Consider the following 21,962-nt stretch of genomic DNA (forward strand, 5'->3'; position numbering starts at 1 on the left):
TTTTTCACAGCTGCATAGTATTCCACTGTGTAACTGTACCACAGCTTTTTTTATCCACTCATCTACTGATGGGCACTTGGGCTGTTTCCAGATCTTGGCTATTGTAAATAACGCTGCTATGAACATAGGGGTGCATTCTTTCTGATTGGCGTTTCGGGATAACACTGCCCAGTTTTGCCAACCCAGAATGTCCCCAGAATTGCCAACTACCCCCTGGGGGCAGAGTCCCCTCTGTCCCTGTGGAGAAGTACTGGGCGGCAGGGATGTCAGGGAGGGGTTTGGGAGTGGGCAAGTGGAGGAGGAGGGCTGCCCGGCTGCCCCCTCAAATGCTGCTTTTCTTGCAGGAGGAGCCCATGGCTGGACCCACCACCCACGTTGCTCCCATGCTGTTCCTTGCCCTCCTGGCGTTTCTGGAGCTGAGCCTGGCCGGCTCCCTGGGCCCCGGAACCCCTGCTCGAAACCTCCCTGAGAATCACATCAACCTCCCAGGCCCAGCACTGTGGACGCCTCAGGCCAGCCACCACCACCGGCGGGGCCTGGGCAAGAAGGAGCGGGGGCCAGGCATGCCTGGCCGGGCCCAGGATGGAGCTCTGGGCACCTCCACCAGGCAGGCCTCCAGGCTGCCAGGGGCAGGGGGGCTGCTGCCTGGGCAAAGTCCTGCAGGCCTGCTGCAGGACAAGAGTCTGCTCCTGGGGCTGGCCCTGCCCTACCCTGAGAAGGAGAACCGGTCTCCAGGGAAGAGACGCAGCAGGGAGCACAGGAGACGCAGGGAGAGGCTGAAACTGCACAGAGGTAGCTGGATATCTGGGATGGGTGGGGTGTTGAGATGGAAGGGAGGGCGGAGTGGGGGGCGGAGATGGCTTCAGGAGCAGGCCCGGAGGGGGTGCCCATGGTGTGAGGTCACTGGGAGGACATCCAGAGGCCCCAAAGGAGGCAGGCAATGGGCACTCAGAGGAGTGAGGGGGTCTCACTAAGGTCAGAGGGATCTGGCGAGGGGAGGAGCCTGGGAGAGGCAGGGAGGGACGTGTGGCCATAGATGCTCAGTCTTTTTTTTTTTTTTAATTGATTTTTTACAGAGAGGAAGGGAGAGGAAGGGAGAGGGATAGAGTCAGAAACATCGATGAGAGAGAAACATCGATCAGCTGCCTCCTGCACACCCCCTACTGGGGATGTGCCCGCAACCAAGGTACATGCCCTTGACCGGAATGGAACCCGGGACCCCTCAGTCCGCAGGCCGACGCTCTATCCACTGAGCCAAACCGGTTAGGGCGACGCTCGACTTTGCATCTGACCTGAATATACTGATTAGCCATGGACCAGTTCAGGGCCCTCCAAGGGCATCACTTCACCTCCGAGGCCCAGAGCAGGGCTGAGCGCATAGATTCTGAAGCCAGAATCCGCCCAAGTGACCAGCTGTATGAGTCACTGGCCTGTGCCTCAGTTTCTCCCTCTGCAAAATGAGGAAAATGGCCCCATCGAGCCTCAGCAGAGGCCCAGAGACCACCTGATACGTGGAGAGCTTGGGGCGGTGCCTGGCAGGCGGCAGGGACGGGGAGCCGTTGTTGCTAGGTGATGCTCAGCTTCTTCTTGATGCTGAACCAGTGTCCTCCAGCCTGGACACAGGTCCCAGGGGGAGGCGTCTCATCGCTATCGCTCCGGCCTCTGCCCTGTCTGTTCCCTGTGGAGCTCCCCATCCCCTTAGCCCTCCTCACCTTCCTTCACATCTCCAAGCCCCTGCGAGCATCTAGCTACCACTGTTCCCAGCGCCCCCGCCCCTTGCCCATTCCGTCTCTGAACAAACATTTCCCAGCAGCTACACTCAACCGGCTCCTCCCCAGGCTCACCTGGCCTCCAGCCCCAAACCGCAACCGCAGCTTCCAAGCCTCTTCCTGTGACAAGACTGCCTCTAGGGGCAGGGCTGGTGGTGCAGACACAGAGCACAGAGCGGAAGGGGTTCTGCAGGGGGAGCGTGGTGGAGCCTCAGCCCCGCCTCCCGCTGCAAACAGCTGGGGCTTGCTTTCCTGCCAGGCCTACTGGGACCCCCCACGTGGGCAGAGCACAGTCCCCAGGTGTATGCGTGTCGGGGGGCAGCTTAGATCCTCAGCCCCCTACTCCTGGATGCTGGCATCCTTGAGGACAAGCCAGAGGGCACACATGGGGTGTGGATCCATTCAGCTCAGCTCCAGCCCCCAGCTTCAGGGGACTGGTGGGGCCCTAAGAGAGCGAGTGGTGTGATTCAGGGGTTGAGCATCGACCTATGAACCAGGAGGTCACAGTTCAATTCCCCGTCAGGGCATATGCCAGGGTTGCAGGCTCGATCCCCAGTGGGGGGTGTGCAGGAGGCAGCCGATCAATGGTTCTCTCTCATCATTGATGTTTCTCTCTCCTCCTTTCCTCTGTGAAATCAATAAGAATATTTTAAGAGAGAGCGCAAAAGGAGGATGGGGCACGGGAGGTCTGGAGGCCAGGCCCAGCCCAGCCCAGCCCAGCTGACCAGCTGTGAAGCCTGGGAAATGAAAGGAACAGATTTGAAGGTCCCTAAGTGGCCTTTCTCATCTCTGGGATTCATTTCTGGAGAGTGGAGTGATCCCAACGACCCAACCAGCCTTACAGGCAGCTCTCGCCTGAGACAAAGAGGCAGGGAAGAGCCCGGCCCTCCAGCTTCTCTCGAAGCCCCGTGTTCCCGACCACCCCAACCCTGCCTGGTCACACTCACCTACCTCATGCCCATGTGTCTTGGAAGGCGGCATTGGTGGTTAAAAGTATTGATTTTATCCTCAGATGGAGCTGGGTTCGAATTCAAACTTCAGTATTTACCGGCGGTGTGCCCTCGGGGAGGTCTCCTAACCTCTCTGTGCTTCAGTTTCCTCCCTGGTGGATGAGGCTCACAGAGTACCTGCCTCCCAGAGCTCCTGCAGAGCTCATGAACTAATGCTAGTACCGCAGGACAGGGCATACACCGGGGTCCACACACACACAGGCACTCAGCAAACAGCGGGTGCTATCACCACGTAGCCAGCCTTCCCTCGTGTGTGATAAGCCTCAGCTCTCACCTTCCAGACTTCTCAAAGGCCTCTCCCCCTGCAACGCCTCTCAGCCTTATCTCGTTGCTCCTCTACTTAAGCTTGACCTCCTCCAGGAAGCCTTCCATGTTAATCCTACTAATTCCCATTTGTCGTACTTACACCCTGGGCTGCACCCAGCCATCCCAGACTTGGACTTGCTATAATGTTGCTTTAGATCAGCGGTTCTCAACCTGTGGGTCTTGACCCCTTTGGTGGTCGAACGACCCTTTCACAGGGGTCGCCTAAGACCATCCTGCATATCAGATATTTACATGACGATTCATAACAGTAGCAACATTACAGTTATGAAGTAGCAACGAAAATAATTTTATGGTTGGGTCACAACATGAGGAACTGTATTTAAAGGGCCAGAAGGCTGAGAACCACTGCTTTAGATTGAGAATCCCTGGGCTGTCCCCCCAGCAACACTGCAAGTTTACCCCAGACATTCCTCCGCCCCCAGACCCCGGTTTCCACCTTCCCAGGAGCGTGGGCAGCAGGGAGGTTTGGGAGCCAATGGCTAGCGAGGCTGTCAGGCTTGTCACGTGATGCCTCCACCCCCTTGTTTGCAGCGGGAAACGTGGGTTCTGCTTTGGGCTGATGCGGGGTGGTGAGCAGATAAAGGCCCTGTGTTTCCTGTTCCGTCTCTCAGGCCGAGCCTTGGTCCGAGGCCCCAGCTCCCTCATGAAGAAGGTGGAGCTGCCCGAAGACCAGGCGCTGGACGCTGCCATGGAGGAGTCGTCCACCAGCCTGGCCCCGACCATCCTCTACCTCACCACCTTTGAGGCAGCACCTGCCACGGAAGAGTCCCTGATCCTGCCTGTCACATCCCTGTGGCCCCAGGTAAGGCCTCGGAGCCAGAAGCGTCCTTGAGACCACATCATGCAAATCCCTCTGAGTCATTTAGGGAGACTGAGGCACGGGGGGTGGAAGGAAATTGGCGGAGGCCCCTGGGGTGAGCTGGAAACCAGGTCTCCTGGTGCCCGTCCAGCCCAGCTGCAGCCCGGCCGGCACTCTGTCCTGAAAGGGAGGCCACTGTCCAGGAGAAGGTGGTCCTGGGGGCTCACTCTGGGGACAGCCAGGGAAGCCAGTGCCCGCTCAGCACACCGGTCTCTGCATGGAGAAGAGCAGGGTCCTTGGCAGAGAATTTTATGCAGAAAGAAAGTACAGAGAATAACAGCACCGCAGAAAGCCCCGTCCCCACAACCCAGAAGTAACCAGTGTTAGTTAACACATCTGCTTCGGACCTTTACAGAGATGTATGGAGAGAGCAGGTGAGTTCTTGTGGCCAATTTGCTTCCACCCGCAAATAGAGGAAGGGAACATGGGAGTTCATTGCATCATCCTTGCGATTAGCAAGATACGCATCATTGCACCTCTTGTGTAGCTTTGCAGTATTTTCCAAAATAATATCACGTAGCCCTAGCTGGTTTGGCTCAGTAGATAGAGGGTAGTCCTGTGGACTGAAGGGTCCCGGGTTTGATTCTGGTCAAGGGCACATGCCCCGGTTGCAGGCTCGATCCCCAGTGGGGGGCATGCAGGAGGCAGCTGATCAATGATTCTCTCTCATCATTGATGTTTCTATATCTCTCTCTCCCTCTCCCTTCCTCTCTGAAATCAATAAAAATATATTTAAAGTAATAATATCATCTAAAATGATCAATAAAGTATATGTAGAAGAAAAGAACTTTACTTTTTAGCAGAAGATCTTTCTTATTCTCTTTTGGGGTCTTGCACCCCCTGAGATTCTGAGAAAAGCTGTGAACCATCCCCAAAGAAGACCTGGTTACCCCTGCCGTCACAGGCCCCCTGAAGTCCATGCCCTGGGCACCAGCCCTGAAAGGCAGCTTTATTGCCATGTCCTACTGTGGCAGATCCAGCCCCGACGGCTGGCCCGGGGCTGTGAGTGCAACAGAGCTGTGGCCATGGCTCAGCGGTGCCCTGATAACTTCCCCAGGGAAAGAGGGGCAGGGAAGTGAGCAGCTGGCTTCATCCAACTCCCTCTTTGTGGATGTAGAGACCTGAGCAGGCCTTCCCAGCCCCTCCCTCAGAGGCCCGATGGGTGACCCCTCTGTCTGCATCGGTCGCCTGTAGGCACCTTTCTGCCTGGATGTGAAGTGAGGACAGTACCCTAGTGGCTGCTACAGCAGGGACCTCGGTGACTGGATGTCCCGGGGCTGGGCTTCTCGCAGAGGGTGAGCTGGCCTCTGAGGAGCCCCTCCTTTGCCCTCTGGACCTGGGGCCCCACATTTCTGTTTCCACCTGTTGGGGCTCCATGTTCCCTCCTCTCCACCCACCTTCTGCAGGCTCAGCCCAGGCCTGACGGGGAGGTGATGCCCACGCTGGACATGGCCTTGTTCGACTGGACCGATTATGAAGACTTAAAACCTGAGGCCTGGCCCTCTGCCAAAAAGAAAGGTACGTTCACCCAACCGGCAGGCTGAGAGGTTGAGCGTCAACCTATGACCTAGGACAGCGATGGCGAACCTTTTGAGCTCGGCATGTCAGCATTTTGAAAAACCCTAACTTAACTCTGGTGCCGTGTCACATATAGAAATTTTTTGATATTTGCAACCACAGTAAAACAAAGACTTATATTTTTGATATTTATTTTATACTAGAGGCCTGGTGCACAAAAATTTGTGCACTCGGGGGTGGGGGGGTCCCCCAGTCCGGCCTGTGCCCTCTCACAGTCTGGGACCCCTCGGGAGATAACGACCTGATGGCTTAGGCCTGCTCCCGGGTGGCAGAGGGCAGGCCCAATCCCTAAGTGCAGCCCCTGGTCAGGCTCAGAGCAGGGCCGATTGGGGAGTTGGGGTGCCGCCCCATCATGCACAGAGAAGGGCGGATCGGGAGGTTGCAATGCCACCCTCAGTCACGCTCAGGGTAGACTGATTGGGGGGTTGGGGCACCGCCCCCTGTTATACTCAAGGCAGGGTCCATGGGGAGGTTGCGGCGCCACCCCCTGTCACAGAGCAGGGCCAATCAGGGGGTTGGGGCGCTGCTCCCTGTCACTCACAGAGCAGGGCCGATCAGGGGGTTGGGGCGCTGCCCCCTGTCACTAACAGAGCAGGGTCCATCAGGGGGGTTGGGGCACTGCCCCCTGTCACTCACAGAGCAGGGCCCATCAGGGGGTTGAGGAGCTCCCCCCTGTCACTCACAGAGTAGGGCCGATAGGGGAGCTGGGGCGCTGCCCCCTGTCACACACAGAGCAGGGCGGATCAAGGGGTTGGGGCGCTGCACCCTGTCACACTCAGGGCAGGGCCAATGGGGAGGTTATGGCTCTACCCTGTCACACACAGAGCAAGGCCCGTGGAGGGGGGTTGGGGCGCCGCCCTCTATTACCCACAGAGCAGGGCCGATCAGGGGGTTGGGGCACCGCCACTGTCACACTCAGGGCAGGGCCGATGGAGAGGTTATGGTTCTACCCTGTCACACACAGAGCAGGGCCGATCAGGGGGTTGGTGCGTTGCACCCTGTCACACACAGAGCCGCAGGGCAATCGGGGGATTGGGGAGCTCCCCCCCTATCAGGCACAGAGCAGGGCTGATCAGGGGGTTTGGGCGCTGCCCCCTGTCACGCTGATCCCAGTGCCAGGAGCCTCGCTGCTCTGCTGATCCCAGTGCCGGGAGCCTCACTGCTCCGCTGATCCCGGTGCCGGGAGGCATATTACCCTTTTACTATATAGAATAGAGGCCTGGTGCACGGGTAGGGACCGGCTGGTTTGCCCTGAAGGGTGTCCTGGATCAGGGTGGGGGTCCCCACTGGGGTGCCTGGCCAGGCTGGCTGAGGGGCTGAGGGATGTTTTCCCGCTGGCAGTTGACTAAAAGCTCCCAACCGCTCCTTGTTTTCTTTTTTTTTTTTTTTATTCTGGGCCAGCTTTAGCTCTGAGGCCTCGCTGCTGAAAACATGGATACAATGTTGCGGTCCGGGGCTGACTGACAGCCAGTTTTGTTTAGCTTCTTATTTGCAACATAGTAATAGTTGCTTAGAGTTGCAGTTGAGAGGCCGGAAAGTGAGGTGGGAACGTTGGAGTCTGCAGTTCCTGGAGGAAGCAAGCCTCCCTGCTCGCTTCAGTGCCTGGCTGCCGGCCGCCATCTTGGCTGACAGTTAATTTTCATAAGGATACGCTGATTAGCCAATGGGAAGGGTAGCGGTCGTACGCCAATTACCATGTTTCTCTTTTATTAGTGTAGATATTTAAATGCCATTTAACAAAGAAAAATCAACCAAAAAAATGAGTTCGCGTGTCACCTCTGACACGCGTGTCATAGGTTCACCATCACTGACCTAGGAGGTCACAGTTTGATTCCCAGTTAGGGCACATGCCTGGGTTGTGGGTTCGATCCCCAGTAGGGGATGTGCAGGAGGCAGCTGATTAATGATTCTCTCTCATCATTGATGGTTTTTTCTCTCTCCCTCTCCCTTTTTCTCTGAAATGAATAAAAGTATAAAAAATTAAACAATTTAAAAAATCTTAAAAAACAAACAAACATGAAAGGTACATCCACCTACCCACCACCCCCGTGCCTGGGCTCCCTCCCCTCCCCCAGCCTGACCTACAGATGTCCAAAGTGGGGGATGGGTGGGGCATGGAGTCCACACTGCAACGCGCACCCCACAGGGAAATACCACTATCGAGGACTTATCAAGTGCCAAACTCATTCCATGTGTCAACTCATTTGACCCTAAAAAAAAAGGTTAGGTCTGTGCTATCCATGAGCCCGGTTTAGAGAAGGGACGGCTGCGGCGGAGTCCCCGCCACACTGGGATGGCGGTGCGTGCGCTCCGACACCAGCATCCGTGTGCTTGCTCTCGGCCCCGCTGGGCGCAGCGGCTGACCGCGATCTTCTTGTCCCCAGAGAAGAACCCGGGGTAAACTCTTCAAGTGATGGGCAATGAGACATCCCCAGCCGAAGGGGAGCCGTGCGACCATCACCACGACTGCCTGCCAGGTACCGACAGCGTCACGTTCAAGGCACCAGCTGGGTGCTTGGGTGCTGGGGGCCTGAGGGGGCGTGAGGTGGACCTTCCCAGGCCCACGAGGAGGCCTGTGGGTTCAGGAACCGTCTCGGGGTAATAAGTAGGAACAACTTCCAGCTACCCCTTTCCCTGAGAGTTGCTGGAACATTGATTTTCATCCTCAGAGCAACCCGGAGAAAGAGACCCTGTCACCCCCAATTTTCAGGCAAGGAAACAGCCTCAGAGGGTGAGTCTCAGCCAAGGTCACACGGCTGGGAAGTGGCTCAACCCTAAGTCGGCCTGAGGAGCCACTGCCCCGTGCGCTGCCTTAAGTCCGGCTGACCCCGCCCTCCACTTCCTCCTAAAGTCTGGTGGGGCTCAATGCTGCCCTTGGCCCATCACTGCCCGGCTTTCTGTGGATGTTCCCGTGGCATCCTCGCCCGCTCGGCAGCTGTGCCCATCAACACCCTGAAAGCAAGGGGCTGGTGTTTTGACTGATGCCCTAACCTCCAGGGGCATCTACTGAGGTGGAGTTAGATGTGTAGGAGGTTAGGGGGCAGGGGTGGGGGGTAAGGTCTCAGGGTGATAAGAGGGGGAGGAGCAGGAATGGCAGGGGAACCTGGGATGCAGTCTTGGTCCGGCCCTGTTACCCCTTCCTCCCTCCCCCGCCATCGCTGGGACTGCTCAAGAGATAGCGTGACATGGGCCCAGGGCAGTGATGGCGAACCTTTTGAGCTCGGCCTGTCAGCATTTTGAAAAACCCTAACTTAACTCTGGTGCCGTGACACACATAGAAATTTTTTGATATTTGCAACCGCAGTAAAACAAAGACTTATATTTTTGATATTTATTTTATATATTTAAATGCCATTTAACAAAGAAAAATCAACCAAAAAAAATGAGTTCGCGTGTCACCTCTGGCACGCGTGTCATAGGTTCACCATCCCTGGCCCAGGGTGACATCCTGAAGATGCTAACAGCTAACTGCTCTCCTCGCTGCTGGACAGCAAGTGCCACCTGGATCTTGGGGGGAGAGCCGAGTGGTACACCCCCAGGGGGACACATTGCTCATTCAGTGGCCGGGATAGTCTACAAAACCGCCATCGCATCAGCGTTTGGCGTTGTGTGGGCCAGACCACCAGCTCCCCGACCGGCAGTTTTCTTTCCAAACCATTGTCTTCACCCGGAGCAGAAAGAAAAGGCTGGCGTTCGGGCCAACTGGACAGTCGCTCTGAGAGGGGGCTCCATGGTGGGCGGGGCGGGCCTGCCTTGGGGGGATCTCACTGCTTCCCGGCGGGCGGGGGGGGGGGGGGCCTTCCGTTTCTCCATCTGTCAAAAGAGGACGTTGGTGTCAACGATCCTTGAGGCGCCCCAGCTCCACGCTGACTCCACACCTGGCAGCCCCCAGCTGTTCCGCCCGCTGTCCCCGGGAGGTGATCCCACAGTGCTCCGCTCCTCCCATGATCAATCAATTGTCCGTCTAGGGCAGCTGGGTCTCTGCCACCCGCCCGCAAGGCCCTGGGCCGTGACATCCGTCAGTGGTTCCGGCTGGGAGCCTTGCACACCAGATGGCCCCACCCCGCCAGGGCACGGCCCTGCCGCAGCGATGATGGATCTCCTGTCTGGTGGGACCGTGGGGAGGGTCCCCTCAGCTTGGCTGACCACGTGTGCTTGCTGTGTTGGCAGGGACCTGCTGTGACCTGCGGGGGCACATCTGCATGCCCCACAACCGGGGCCTCAACAACAAATGCTTCGACGACTGCATGTGTGCGGAAGGTGAGCCTGGACTCCCCCCAGCGGGGGCGGTGGGGGGGGGGGTGCATCCCTCATGCTCTGACGCTGGTTCTGCACGGAGCCGGGATGCTATTTCGTGGCGGAGGTGGCCCGAGGGGCCTGCGGCAAAGGAGGGGTGGGAGAATCCCTTGGGAGCCGACGCCATGAGCATCAGTGCCTTCCCAATCTGTGAGCTCATTTAGTCTCCAGTCCTGGTATCGTTTCTCAGGTTTGCTTTTCTCACCTCTCAAAATACAAGCTGGCTTGATCTCCCGTGATCGGGAGGCGGGAGAAGGGAGGAGAGAGGAGACTATCTCTTTAAATAAGATCAAACCCGAGAAGGCTGGTGCTTTCAGGCCAGAATTCTACCCCCGGGAGGCATTCCAAGTGCGATATCGGGCTGGGGGGTGGGTTTCCCAGCACGACTCGGCGAAGGATGCACTTGGCTGGCCGGCTGCTGCTTTAACCTCTGAGCTCCCACCCAGAGCAGTAGGCGCCTCCTGCCCAGGCGGCCGGGCTCTGTGCTGAGCACTTGACTCTCATTATCCTCCTCCCCCTCCTTAATCCTGAATCCTCACGCCTTCTTAATCCTCACAGCCATCCAGGGAGGGAGGATTATGATCTCCATTTTACACATCAGCAAACAGGCACAGAGAGGTTAAGTGACTTGCCCAAACTCACACAGCTGGAAAAGGAGGAGAACATTTTTAATTTTGTGTTCTGAAACTTTTCAAGCATATGTGAAGTAGTCGGAATATTAGTCACTATAATAATGAACCCCTGTTTCCCACCACCCAGCTTCAATAATTGCCAACTCACTGCCAATCTGTGTGGTCTCTCCCCTGCCCAGTCCCCCATTCCAATATAATTTTGATGCAACTCCTGGGAGTTTTGAGAGATTTTATCTGTGAATATTTCAGTGTCTGTCTCTGAAAGATAAGTACTCTTTTAAGAACAAAATACCAAAAATGAGCAATAATTACTCAGTATCATCCAGTATCCAATTAGTGTTCGTATGTCCTGAGTGGGAGGATTTGGTCTTGGTGCCTCTATTAACCATCCTCAGATACATGCCCTATTTTGGCTCACAGCAGGCTATCAGTTATCTGCTGTGAAAGCAATAACACTGTGTACATCCCATTATTCATGCATCCATTCGTTCAGGAAATACTTACTGAGCACCTACCATGTGTCTGGTACTGTTCTGGGATTCAGCAGCTAAAAGAAGAAGCAAGTTCTGCCCTGCCGGTTTGGCTCAGTGGATAGAGCATTGGCCTGCGGACTGAAGGGTCCCAGGTTCGATTCCGGTCAAGGGCATGTATCTTGGTTGCGGGCACATCCCCAGTGGGAGGTGTGCAGGAGGCAGCTGATTGATGTTTCTCTCATTGATGTTTTTGACTCTCTATCCCTCTCCCTTCCTCTCTGTAAAAAAAATCAATAAAATATATTTTTTTAAAAAGGAGCAAGTTCTGCACCCAGAGTCCATTTCAGCGAGACGAGATCTTACCTCCCTGCCCAGTGAGATGAGATGCCTTTAGAAGCAATAAGGGCTGCGAGGAGAATAGCCCGGAGGTCTGCTGAAAAGTCTGGGTTGTTACAAAGGAGGGGCAGGAGTGGACAGTGGAACCAGCCACCTGAAGATGGTGGCTGTCAGGGAGACCGTCCCAGGCGAGCGGCAGGGGAAAGGCAAGGACCTCGGGCAGGAGCAAGGCTGGTGTGTGGACTGGGCACACGGTGGCCACGGGGAAGGTGGCACACAGGGAGGTGGGGGAAGCTTGTTGGGAGGCTCATGCAGAACCTTGTTGGCCTTGTTTGATTTCTAATCGGAAGTTGCAGGCAGGTTGTAACCAGGGGCGTGACATGGTCTGGCTTTGGGGTTAACAGTTCACTGTGACTGTAGGGCTGTGGGGGGCAGGAATGGAGACAGGAAGGACCAGCTGGGAGGGGAGAGGGGATGGAGGCAGCAGGCGTGGAAGATGGGGGGATGCTGGGCAGCTGCCTTCTGGTACTTGGATGCAGGATCGAGGCCCCATTTCACAGAGGAGGAGACTGAGGTGCCGAGCGGGCAGGAGGCACTCCAGTCCAGGGAGCCCAGAACAGCGTTGGGGCCAAACCTCAGTCCTTGGCCTCCAGGTCCAGCCCACCTAAGTAGAGGGACTTGGCCCTACTGAGCTGCACATGCCCAGTGGTGCCTGGCTGGATGCTCAGTGGTGGCCCCTCTGCCCAGGAATCAATCCATTCCCCCTCCCTCCCTCCCTTCCTCTCTTCCTTCCTTCCCTCCTTCCTTCCTTATTTTCCCCCTTCCTCTCTCTCTCCCTCCCTCCCTGGGCCTCAGGTGGGAGGGGACGGCTTTCCAGGCTTCCAAAGGCTCTGTCTACAAACAAAGCCCCATCTGCTCATTTCCGCTGGCCCCACACTGGTCGGCTCCATCAAAACTCTTGCTTCCTCCCTGGAGACTCGGGCTCAAAAAAATGAAGAGTGGAAGCGACAGTTCAGGCAGCTCATTAAAGATGGTCCAATGCCCTGACCGGTTTGGCTCAGTGGATAGAGCGTCGGCCTGCGGACTGAGGGGTCCCGGGTTCGATTCTGGTCAAGGGCATGCACCTTGGTTGTGGGCACATCCCCAGTAGGGGGTGTGCAGGAGGCAGCTGATCGATGTTTCTCTCCCATCGATGTTTCTAATTCTCTATCCCTCTCCCTTCCTCTCTGTAAAAAATCAATAAAATATATATTTTTTTAAAAAAATAAAGATGGTCCAAGAAGAGGTTGTCACTGAGATGCCACACCGGAGGGATCTAGGGGTGCCAGGAACCCTCGTGGGGACCATATCCCAAAACGCTGGACACAGGGCTCGGAGCTGAAGCCCAGCAGTCGGGGCCAGCCTGGGTTCCGGAGGGTTCCAGAAAGGCTTCTGTGACTACCAACCACTCCTGCTCATGAATCCCCTGTCCACTCCCAAGTGTCACTTGTGTGGTCCCAGTTCTAAAAGCCCAGTGACCCAGGTGTCAGTTCTAGGCCACTCAGCACACACTTCATAGCAGCCCCTTTATTCTCTTGATGGTGACACAGTGGATGTTAAAGTAGCACTAGGTCCTCTCTCTCTGTGGTCACTGCTAACCTGAAATGTAGGGATTTGCTCGCTGACGTCTCTTTCCGCCACCATCAAGAGCACGTGGACTTAAATGAACAGTATGTCTACCCATGTATTTCAGGGGGTGCCTGGGACTATGTGGAGAGGCCACACCTACTTTAATTAGGTGGGCAGGGAGGTTCCCTTTGAGACCTGAAGGCCACGAAGGAGCCAGCTATGCAAAAGGCTTGGGGAAGGCATTTCTGGCTGAGAGACAGCAAGTGCAAAGGTCCTGAGGCAGGAAATGGCTGGATATATGAGGAAAAGCAAGAAGACTGAAGTCAGGCTTCCTTTCTAGCACGATAGAGAACCTCCCGGTTGTATAGGGGAGGGCAGAATCTTTGTTCCTTTAAAAAGTTTTTAATAGACTTTTAAAAAAATCCTCACCTGAGGATATATTATTAATTTGAGAGAGAGAGAGAGAGAGAGAGGAGGGGGGGAGAGGGAGAGAGAATGTGAGAGAGAAATTTGAATTGGTTGCCTCCCGTATGCGCCCCAACTGGGGATCAAACCCGCAACCTAGAAATGTGCCCTGAGCAGGAATCAAACCTGAAACCTTTTGGTGGACAGGACGATGCTCTAACTAACTGAGCCACCCGGCCAGGGCTGAATAGACTTTTTTTGGAGCATTTTTAGGTTTACAGAAAAAGTGTGCAGAAAACACAGAGTTCTCCTCCTACAGTTCCCCCTCTTATCATCTCATTAGTGTGGCACACTTTCTACAGTGATGAGTCGATCCTGATACGTTGTTATTATTATTTTCAAGAAGAGCAGTTTATTTTACATTTGTTGCTTCTAAAAAGGGAGAGACAATGATTTGTTTTCATTATGTGTGCATTCATTGGTTGATTCTTGCGTGTGCCCTGACCAAGGATTAAAACCAGAACCTTGGTGCATCCGGACGGACGATGCTCTAACCAGCTGAGCTACCAGTCAGCGTGATGCATTGTGGTTGTTAACCGAAGTCCATAGTGAACGTTAGGGTTTGCTCTTCGTGTGGTACATCCTGTGGCTTTTGACAAATGCACAATGACATGCAGCCACCATTACAGTGTCACACAGATGAGTTTCATGGACCTAAATGTCCCCTGTGCTCCATCTATGCACCCCTTCTTCCTCCGCACTCAGGCTGCTGTGAGGCGGGTGGGTTGGTTGTAGGGCAGAATAAAGAAGGGGGTGGTGGTGAGAGGGGGCAGGGGTCCCAGAGGGTGTGTAGGGGAGAGGATGGGGAGGGGACTGGCCCACGGCACCCCTGACCCCCTTGCCTCTCTCTGCTCAGGGCTGCGCTGCTATGCCAAGTTCCACCGGAACCGCAGGGTCACACGGAGGAAGGGGCGCTGCGTGGAGCCCGAGACGGCCAACGGCGACCAGGGATCCTTCATCAACGTCTAGTGGCCCAGACTGAGGCGCCTCCCCGCAGGCCTGGGGACGGAGCGCTGGAGGTTTGGAGAAGCGACAGTTTGTTTATAACTAGCGGTGGGGGAGCAAATGGGGGACCAGATGTCTGAGGCTGCAGGCTCCGACCCAGGACCCGATCGAGGACCCGCAGCCCCGGGAGGGGAGCGCTGGGGTACTGCCTCTGCCCAGGAGCCGAGCAGCAGCTCGTCTGCAACCCACACCCCTGAGGGACCCGCAGGGCCTGAGCAACCCGTGCCCTGTTCTCCGCGATGGCAATGTCGATAGTGCCCTCTACTGTCCGACCGCAGCACTGCAACAGCTTCGAGTTTTAAAAGTGAAGAGGTTTTTGAACAGAAAAGAAATGGGAACTTGGGTGGGAGATGAACACAAAACACCTCTTTTGTGCCAGGCACTGCGCTAAATGCGTGACGTACGTTATCCCGCGACCTTTTCACCGTTTTACAGGTGAGGAAACAGCCACCGTTGAGTCATCAGACCTGTCCGAGGTCCCAGCTCAGTGCTCCTCAAACCTTGACCTGTGTACCAGCCCTCTGGGGTCGGGTGCAAATTCAGATTCCTACTCAGCCGATTCTGCCTTTCCCACAAGCCCCACTGAGAGCTCCCACCGTGTCTTGGGGAGCAGATGTGGAGTTGTGATCGGAACCTGGCCCAACGTTGTCGGGCTCCACAGCCCGCGTTCTTGCTCCTTCACAGCTAAGGACTTACTGCAGGCTCTCCAGGGCTTTCAGCGAGAGAGGCGTGTGTCCTGCTAGTCCTTCCTCTGGGTGAAGCTGCAATGACTGACCGCTCTCCTCCTTCCCTGGACAAGGGGGCATCATCTTTCAAACAGAACCAAATCTGCGCTAAACACCTGCTTGTCTGGACGGCGTGGTCTGGGCAGATGGGCCCCTGCCCCCCGGGAGCTGACAAGCTGAGCTGGGACGGGTTCCTCGGATTCCTCCCGCCCTGCTCACCCTGTCCTGGGACATGTGCCTCAGAGTTGCCCCAGCACCGTCCACCCCTGGGGTTCTTTAGCTTTTTTAAAAATATATTTTTACTGATTCCAGAGGGGAAAGGGAGAGAGAGATAGAAACATCAGTGATGAGAGAGATTCATGGATTGGCTGCCTCCTGTACACCCCCCATTGGGGATGAGCCCACAAGCTGGGTATGTGCCTGACCAGGAATCAAACCGTGACATCCTGGTTCATAGGCTGACACTCAACCACTGAGCCAAACCAGCCGGGCAGTTCTTTAGCTTTTGTAGTTCGTGCCCTTGGAGAATGTAATGCAAGCAGGGACTCAAAGCACACACACATCGCCTGTAGGCACCCTATACCTTAGTGGCTCCCAGGCCTCCCAGAGACCATGCCAGGACCCCCACCCCACACTTCTGCCACAAAGCCCACTGAGGAGTTGGGGCTCTCTGAGGTTGAGGTGCTTGAGGACACCTGCCCCCCACAGGCCAGACCCAGGATGCCCACCCAGAACGTCTCTCCACGCAGAGCTGGCTCTAGGGACCGCCTGACTCCCCCCACCTGGCATCTCATTCCTGGCCAACTCTCTGGTCCAGGGCAAACCAGGTCACAACTGACAAAAGCCCTGCCCATCTGGATTCCTTGCACCTGCTGGGGCCGGCGGTTGGGGGGGGGCACGCCCACAGGATGCCAGGGCTGTTTACTCCCCTGGGAAAATCAGTTGGGGTCAGGGGTCTGGCACAAGGAACACAGACTCATCTAGCAGAAACCAGATAGGCTTGCTCTTTTCTCCTGTTCCAGTTCGATGGGCATGGGCCTCTTGCGGGTGAGGCGGTGGAACTGAAAGAGATCAAAGCCGGCTCTTTGGAAATGGAACCCTGAGTCCGCCAGCAGATTGACTGTTAGGGAGCAGACAACGCCTCTGCTGTGTGTGCCTCTCGTGGGTGGCTGGTTGGAGACTGTGATCGAGCCCTAAGGGTGTGGCTGCAGGCAGGCCATGCAGCGTGAAGTCTGGCTGTCAGGTGGCCCTGGACATCGGCAGTGGGAAGCAGAAGGTCAGGACAAAGCTGAGAGGCCGCAGGGAACTATCACTGCCCTCAGGGGAGTTCCATGGCTAAGAAGTGACCTGGCTTGTCTGCATTTGGCATTTGCCAAGTGGGGTGGGGGTGGGGGTGGAACCTTTTATCTCCAGGGGGGTCCCAAAGCCCCCTCAGTGTTTAACAAACTTCTCTGACAAGAAGTTCTTTTTCACCCTGACCGGTTTGGCTCAGTGGATAGAGCATCGGCCCGCAGACTGAAAGGTCCCAGGTTCGATTCCGGTCAAGGGCATGTACCTTGATTGCGGGCACATCCCCAGTAGGAGGTGTGCAGGAGACAGCTGATTGATGTTTCTCTCTCATCGATGTTTCTAGCTATCTATCTCTCTCCCTTCCTCTCAGTAAAAAATCAATAAAATATATATTTTTAAAAAGTTCTTTTTATAAATATGTTTTTATTGATGTTACAGAAAGGAAGGGAGAGGGAGAGAGAGATAGAAACATCGATGAGAGAGAAACATTGATTGGCTGCCTCCTGCACGCCCCCAACCAGGGATCAAGCCTGAAACCTGGCCATGTGCCCTGATCAGGAATCAAACCGGTGACCTCTCGGTTCATAGGCCAACACTCAACCACTGAGCCACCCTGGCCGGGCAGCCAGGAAGTTCTTTCTTGTTTTCTGTGGGGGGAGAGGGGAGAGTTCTTTCTTAGGTCTATCTTAACTTTCTTCTGCTGGTACAGAAGCCAGTTTTCTCTGATCCAGGGGGTCAGCAAACTTTACCAGAAAAGGCCAGAATGTTCCCATAAAACTATCTATGGACACTAAGATGTGAATTTCATATAATTTTCACAGGTCACAAACTGCTGTTCTTCTGTTGATTTTCTAAAGCACATTTAAAAATGTAAAACCTTGCTTGTGAGCAACACAAAAATCGGCAGTGGGTTGGATGTGGCCCACAGGCCACGGTTTGCAGATTCTGCTCTAGTCCACTAGTCTCAGCCCGCGCAGGACGTTAGAATAACCTGGGCAGCCTTCAAAGGCACCGGTGTCCAGGGGCCACCTGCAGAGTCCACTGTCGTTGGTCAGGGTTGTGTCTGGGTTCCCTGTGTTTTCAAGGCTCTGCAGGTGACTAGCGTGGAGCCGGGCCCGAGAGCTGCTCCAGGCCTGCTCCACCTCTCACCACCTTCCTGACCTTAGGGAAGTTCCTTAAGGTCTCTGTGCCTTGATTTCTTCATCCATATAATGGGGACAAGGGGTATTGTGAGAAGTAATTGCAAATCCTTATAACGTGCTTCTAACAGTGCTGGGCACATAATGAGCCCCCAGTGTTAGTTGATTTATTTTCCAGGATAATGTTAGGAGGTGTTTCATTCTTTGCTAACGACCCATCGCATCGTCAAAGATCATTTCTAAGTCACCACTCAGTCTCCTTCCCTGAAGCGTGTCCCCTGGACCACCGGGGCCATGAGATGCTCCGTCAGAAAAGAGGACGTGGCTTCTGGGTCCGAGGTTTGGAGAACTGCGTGCACGGACTCCGGGCGGAGCTGGAGGTGTGAGGTGTGCGCGGCTTGAGATAACAGATTCATGAGTTTTTAAAAATGCACACCCCCCCACCCCCCACCCCCCACCCCCCGGGGGCGGAGAGCTGAGCAGCGGGCCAAGTGGAAACCAGTAGCTGCTGGGACAGTCACAGGGCCCTCCTGCATTCCTCCCGTGGCGTCGTACCGCCATTCCCCAGAGATAGTCGCCGTTCCCACGGGGCTGCCTTTCCAGGATTTGTCTGGTGGCTCCCCAGGCTGCTGGGAATGGCCTGAGGTCAGAGGCCACGAGGGCCACGCCTCCTGGGAAAGAGGCCGCTTCGCTTTGGGGTGTAACTGAGACACAAGTCGGATCGCAAAGCCACGACCCCCCTCCACCTCGGAGATGCTTCGGGTGGCTCTCCCTCCCAGCAGGTCCAACACCCCCAGTACATCGATGCTGCGTGGTGGGCGCACAGCCCCGGAATGGGGTTCCCTGTGCAGCTGGAGGGAGGGCAGAGATCCACGTGCCCTGCAAGGAACGTGTTGATTCACAGAACAGCGAGGGAAGATGGTGCTGGGAGAGGTGGTGAGAGGGACCAAAGAGCAAAGCATTTCACAGGCTGGACGGGCACGTCACCCCTGTGGTGACCGTCACTCCCGTGGGAGATGGCGAGGAGGGTGTCTGAGTGTGTGTGCGCTGCGGAGGGAGCGGCAGGGACTAGCGGTTTGCAGAACCGGTGCTTCCATTGTGTGTTTTCTGCATTCTGTCAGGATGGCTGCTGGGGTTTAGGATCCGGGGCCTCCCTGGGAGGCTTCCTAGTCCCTCCTTATTCCCAGGGCTCAGGACCCAGCCGCGTGGCATGGCCTGGAGCCGCGGGGAGATGCAGGCCCCGGGGCCCACCTGCTGAATCAGAATCTCGGGGGAGTTTGGACGATTTCTCCGGGCCGTTCCCACGCGCTGTACCTGAGAGACAGGTCTGGGGAGGGAACTGTTGGGCCAGGGACACGGGGATGATTCAGGGACATTCACAGTCAGGGGGGAGTTGTCGGTCCAGTTGGCCCAGTTACCTGGCCATGACGAACTGGGAGGCCCTGCCTCGGGCCGGAACTGGTCTTTATTTTTAGAGAAAATCAAGTGGGGCGCCTGGGCCAAGGGCCCTCAGTTGGGTGTTCTGACTCTTAGGACCTTCCCGGGGGGTCTGCGGTCCCTCTTTAAAGTGGGAGGGGGGTGCTACGCCCTCGTAGTCCTGTGTTGCATGTGGTCTCTTGCGCTGTAAATAAAGAGATGATGGTTAATACGCCGCCTTGCTGTCTCTCTCTGCCCCTCCAGGAGGCGGGCTGTCTGTGCCAGCAGTGAACACGGTCAGGACTCCACCTGCCATGTCTCTTGCATTTTCTCACCCTCACCTTTTACTGAGCGTTTGCTCAGAGCTAAGCAGTAAACCAGGCAGACGGGGCCTCTGCCCTCACCTGGGCCTCGCTGTGGTCCTTCGACCAGACCTTGTGGGTGGGAGTTTCACACCTTCATCTCCTTCCCCATCTTAGGGTTGGGGCAGCCAAGGTCCCACAGAGATGACGGGGCTGGTCACCGCAGGCCGGCCTCTGGCAACCTCCTTCCAGGCCTGGGCGGCCGAGTGCCGAGAAATACTGATGCCAACTTTGGCAGGACGGGGAAGAACTCAGGAACGCCATCGAGGCTGGGCCGGGCAGGCCCCGATGCATCTTGGGAAAGCATGCGCTGGCGAGGGGGTGGCCTGGCTTTGCACCGGGAAAGGCGTCTCTTGTCTCCGTGGCAGCTGCAGCCAGCCCTGCTCAGCTCCCTTATCTATGCTTTCACTTTCCGTGGTTTCCGTTACCCGAGATCGACCTCGGTCTGAAATTATTAAACAGAAAATTGCAGAAGTGACTCATACATTTGAAATCGGTGACATTTTGAGTCGCAGGGTGAACTCACGCCATCCCGCTCTGCCCACCCCGGACAGAAACCATCCTTTGTCCAGTGTATCCACGCTGTTCACTAAACTCCCCGGTAGCTGTCCCGGTTGTCAGATCACCTGTGGCCAGGCTTGGGTTTGTCACCGTTATTTTCCTTAATAGTGACTCACCCCCCTCACTTCGTCTGGTCACACAGGCCTCGTGTCATCTCACATCATCACAAGAAGGGTGAGTCCAGTACGAGATATTCTGAGCGAGAGAACACGTTCCTATAACTTCTACGGCAGGATGTTGTTGTAATTGTTCCATTTTTGTTAATTATTGTCATTACTCTCTTACTGTGCCTAATTGATAAATTGAGCTTTATCATAGGTATGCATGTTTGCATCAGAAAAAAACACGTAGTATACACAGTGCTCGATATATAGAGGGTTTGGTACTATCCACAGTTTCAGGCATCCACGGGGGGGGGGGGGCGGGGGGGCGGGGGTGTGTGTCTTGAAACGTCTAAGGCTGAGAAGGAGGGATGGATAAGGGGGGACTGTGCCTGTTTGGAGAGGAAATGGCAATGCATCCATCCAACTACAACCCTGGCCTCTGTATATTGAGCTGTGTCCACTGCATGAGGCCCCCGTCCTCTGTGTAGCTGGAAACTGTTGCACCCCATTTTGCAGAGGAGAAAAACTAAGGCATTGAGAAATAAAGGCCTTAGTGACAGCAGTGAAGAGCCAAGGGCAACACCCAAGTCTCTCCGAATCCAAAACCTGATTGTGTTCACCGGCCCCATGTTGCCTCTCCAATGCCTCACGTTTGGTCAGTCACCTAGCCTCAGACCCGCCCCACCCACCCACCCCCCTCCCCCCGCCCCCCAGCTCATCCAGGATCCCCAGGGCTGCTGCCAGGGCCTGCAGGGGACAGGAGCTCCGTGCAGGCCCCAGCCCTGGGCTGCCAGAACCAAAGGCCGTGCACTCACCTTCACGCTGCCTCCAGGAAGGCCCCTGGGGTTTCCTCTTCCTCATTCTTCTCTTATCTCCCCCACCTGAGCACAGGCTCTTACTGCCCCTCAGGGAGCCAGGGAGCCAGACAGGAATGCTCTGCAGTGAGCCAGCCCAGCAACAGAGGGTGAAAGCAAACACCAGGAAAAGCCCCAGGCAGAGAGGCATCTTGGGCAGCCGCAGGGCTCCGTGGCCATAACTGGCCTTACTTGCGTGTCTGGCACAGCCAGAGCCCTCGTTGCCTCCCTTGGGATTCTATTCCGTCCACATGGAGAGACGGGAGGCTGGACAGGGGGAAGGAGGAGGCAGCCTGAACTCGGACAGAAGTGGGACAGAGGAGCAGAACCAGGACAGGCAGCGGGAGGCGGGAGACACTGCACACATTTAGGGAGGGCCTGCGTGCGTGCACACACATGGACACGTGAGGACATGAAGAGGATGGCTGGAGGAGGGGAAGGGGAATGAAAGGCCATAGGACAGAGTGAGAGGGCCGCTCGGGCAAAGGGTTGTCTCTGTCGTGGGCAACGGCCTCTGAAACCCACTCTCTTTCTGGCTGGTGTCGAACACAACCGTTTCCCGGGATGCAGCCACTCACAGGCTTGTCTTTTCTGCTTTTCCACACCAACTAAGCCAGTGGTTCTCAACCTTCTGGCCCTTTAAATGCAGTTACTCATGTTGTGACCCAACCATAAAATCATTTTCGTTGCTACTTCATAACTGTAATGTTGCTACTGTTATGAATCATAATGTAAATATCTGATATGCAGGATGGTCTTAGGCGACCCCTGTGAAAGGGTCGTTCGACCGCCAAAGGGGTCTCGGCCCACAGGTTGAGAACCGCTGACCTAAGCGGTCCACAGAGCCTTCTGATGGGCTCTCTGCTGCCCCACTTGAGCACACGGGGTGAGATCAGTGGTAATTTGCATAGGATCCTGATGAGATGGCGAAACAACAGGAACATTAGGGATTATTGGCTGCATTTTAAGGCTCAAGGAGGAGTATTCAAGGAGGCTGGCTGGGCCCATAACACTCGTCTGGTCGAGAAAAACCAAGTGTCTCTTCTGGAAAAGGGGGCTCTCGCACCTCCCAGCAATGTCCAGTTTCCTCCAGAAAACGCAGGAAGAGAGAAGTAGCAGACTCGCCCACCTCAACTCCCTCCAGGCTCCTGCT

At 55.7% G+C, this 21,962-nt stretch overlaps 1 protein-coding gene across 1 annotated transcript; it reads left to right on the forward strand.

The window, feature by feature from the left end:
- Positions 1-353: 353 nt before the first annotated feature.
- On the forward strand, positions 354-14,706 carry DRAXIN (dorsal inhibitory axon guidance protein). Its single transcript, XM_023744966.1, is given in 6 exon segments — positions 354-792; positions 3,718-3,908; positions 5,372-5,483; positions 7,928-8,020; positions 9,714-9,803; positions 14,210-14,706. Coding segments are annotated over 6 exon segments (1,038 nt in total). The 3' UTR covers positions 14,323-14,706.
- Positions 14,707-21,962: the final 7,256 nt, after the last annotated feature.

The sequence above is a fragment of the Myotis lucifugus genome, unplaced genomic scaffold (assembly GCF_000147115.1).
Source record: "Myotis lucifugus unplaced genomic scaffold, Myoluc2.0 scaffold_501, whole genome shotgun sequence".
Taxonomy (NCBI): Eukaryota; Metazoa; Chordata; class Mammalia; order Chiroptera; family Vespertilionidae; genus Myotis; species Myotis lucifugus.